Source organism: Notothenia rossii (assembly GCF_949606895.1).
Source record: "Notothenia rossii genome assembly, chromosome: 10".
NCBI lineage: Eukaryota > Metazoa > Chordata > Actinopteri > Perciformes > Nototheniidae > Notothenia > Notothenia rossii.
Genome location: NC_136908.1, coordinates 40,326,720 through 40,328,519, shown reverse-complemented (window position 1 = coordinate 40,328,519; position 1,800 = coordinate 40,326,720). Strand labels below are relative to the sequence as shown.

The following is a 1,800-nucleotide window of genomic DNA, read 5'->3' as shown; positions in this document are numbered from 1 at the left end:
GGTCGAAACGCACTTATTGTAAGTCGCTTTGGATAGAAGCGTCAGCTAAAATTCAATGTAATGCAATGTCACTGAATTATAATTAAATAGACTCTGATAATGAAAAAGTAGTGTAACACCACTAACTGAATCACGGTGTAATAGCAGTCTGTCGTAAGGTCACGTGTCCGCTAAAGCAGTAGAACATTCTCTGCCTGCGCAGCGCACACCGAGCCGCTCACCGTGTGCACTTACTGCTCTGTTTGATAACAACTCTGACTGAATTGTTTCAGCAGCCCAGACACTTCACACCGAGGAGAGGAGAAGAGAGTCTTAGAAATACGCGACGTGTCCGTGGAGCAAGAACGCATGAACTGAAACCATCCTGTTCATTCGGGTTCGTGTTAAAAGCCCACCCATGTTCTGCGTGCGTCAGAAGCCTGAAGGACACACACACACACACATACACACACACACACACACACACACACACACACACACACACACACACACACAGAGAGAGGGAGAGAGAGAGAGAGAGAGAGAGATGAGAGAGGAGAGAGAGAGAGAGAGAGAGAGAGAGAGAGAGATAGAGAGAGAGAGAGAGGAACATATCTTTAAACTGGGTACATTCTGCGTCCTGACAGGCATTCATTGTGATTGTTTTGCCCCACGAGCCAAAGCCCACTCAATCATATCAGATTTCAGGAAAAAGAGTGAAAGACAATATATGCATTTAAGCGAGGCACTCTGCCCAGCATGACGCCCATAACTCACCTGATATGCAGACAATCACATTTGCTTGAAGAATTATCAATATTTCCCAAATGATATCCATCCTCTGTCTTCATTCCACGTACATTACACACAGGTTAGAAAGAAATACAAACAGGAGACGGACTGTATCAGTTGCAGATGTCCTGCTCTCTCTCACTGGATCCCGCGCTGCGCTTTCCTCCAGGTATTTTCCACTCCACACACATAGCAGGTGATCACAGCCAGGGGAGGGAATGTGGACGAGCACACCACTAAATGTAACAATTCCAGATATGGTGAGAAAAAATGTGAACTCCAGAGAAAGAGCCTGTTCAGTTCACAGCAGTATTCCAGAGCGCGCTACGGACACGTCCATCCATCCATTATGGCGCCGATTCACAGAGTGGCCATCCCGTCCTCACCGGGGGGAGTCCACACATGACCGAGTCAGGAAGCCTCTGTGTGTGAAGAGAGGAGAAGAAAGCGCAGATTAAAGAGAGGGAGGGGGGGCGCAGCTGTGGATCACACCTACAAGACGCCTCACAACTCCAAACTCGCAGCCAGGTGGCGAGACTCCGATATACACTACTACACTGAGAGGGACCTGCGGGAAGCCTGCGCGGAGTAACATCAGCACTTCCTGTTTGGACTGTCAAAATAAAAGCTTTACTTTGTTGATTTAGGTTGGCTTGCATTTTCCCTGATCAGGATTACAATTTATACGAAGTGTGAAGATAAAATGTGGACATAAAACCAGAAAACATCAAACTTGCTATATATAGGCCTTTCACACCAAGTACTTTGCCGTACTTAGTTCCCAGTACTGAACTGATGAACTAAAGAGCAGATCGCGTTCACACCGAATAAATCCCCGAGAAAACGATTAGGCCAATTAAGCCACTGACGTCACTTCTTCTTCTTCTGCTTTGGGTGTAACCAGCAAATACAATGGCGGCTTCACGATATTTTCTGAGTTTTACGGGGCCTGGTTTGTAATTCGCCCAGCCAATCGGAAATGGGAACCTTTTTCTCCCACGAAAGTACCTGGCTCTCTAGCAGGGACTA

The 1,800-nt window shown here is 46.8% G+C and overlaps 1 protein-coding gene across 1 annotated transcript in view; it reads right to left on the bottom strand.

Moving 5' to 3' along the window:
* The window catches only part of LOC307022715 (carbonic anhydrase-related protein 10), a 365,049-nt gene extending 363,728 nt beyond the window's left edge, over positions 1 to 1,321 (bottom strand). Inside the window, exon 1 of the mRNA XM_079655602.1 lies at positions 757 to 1,321. Coding sequence (XP_079511728.1) covers positions 757 to 817 — 61 coding nt within the window. The 5' untranslated portion in view covers positions 818 to 1,321. The remainder of the gene's footprint in view (positions 1 to 756) is intronic.
* Positions 1,322 to 1,800: the final 479 nt, after the last annotated feature.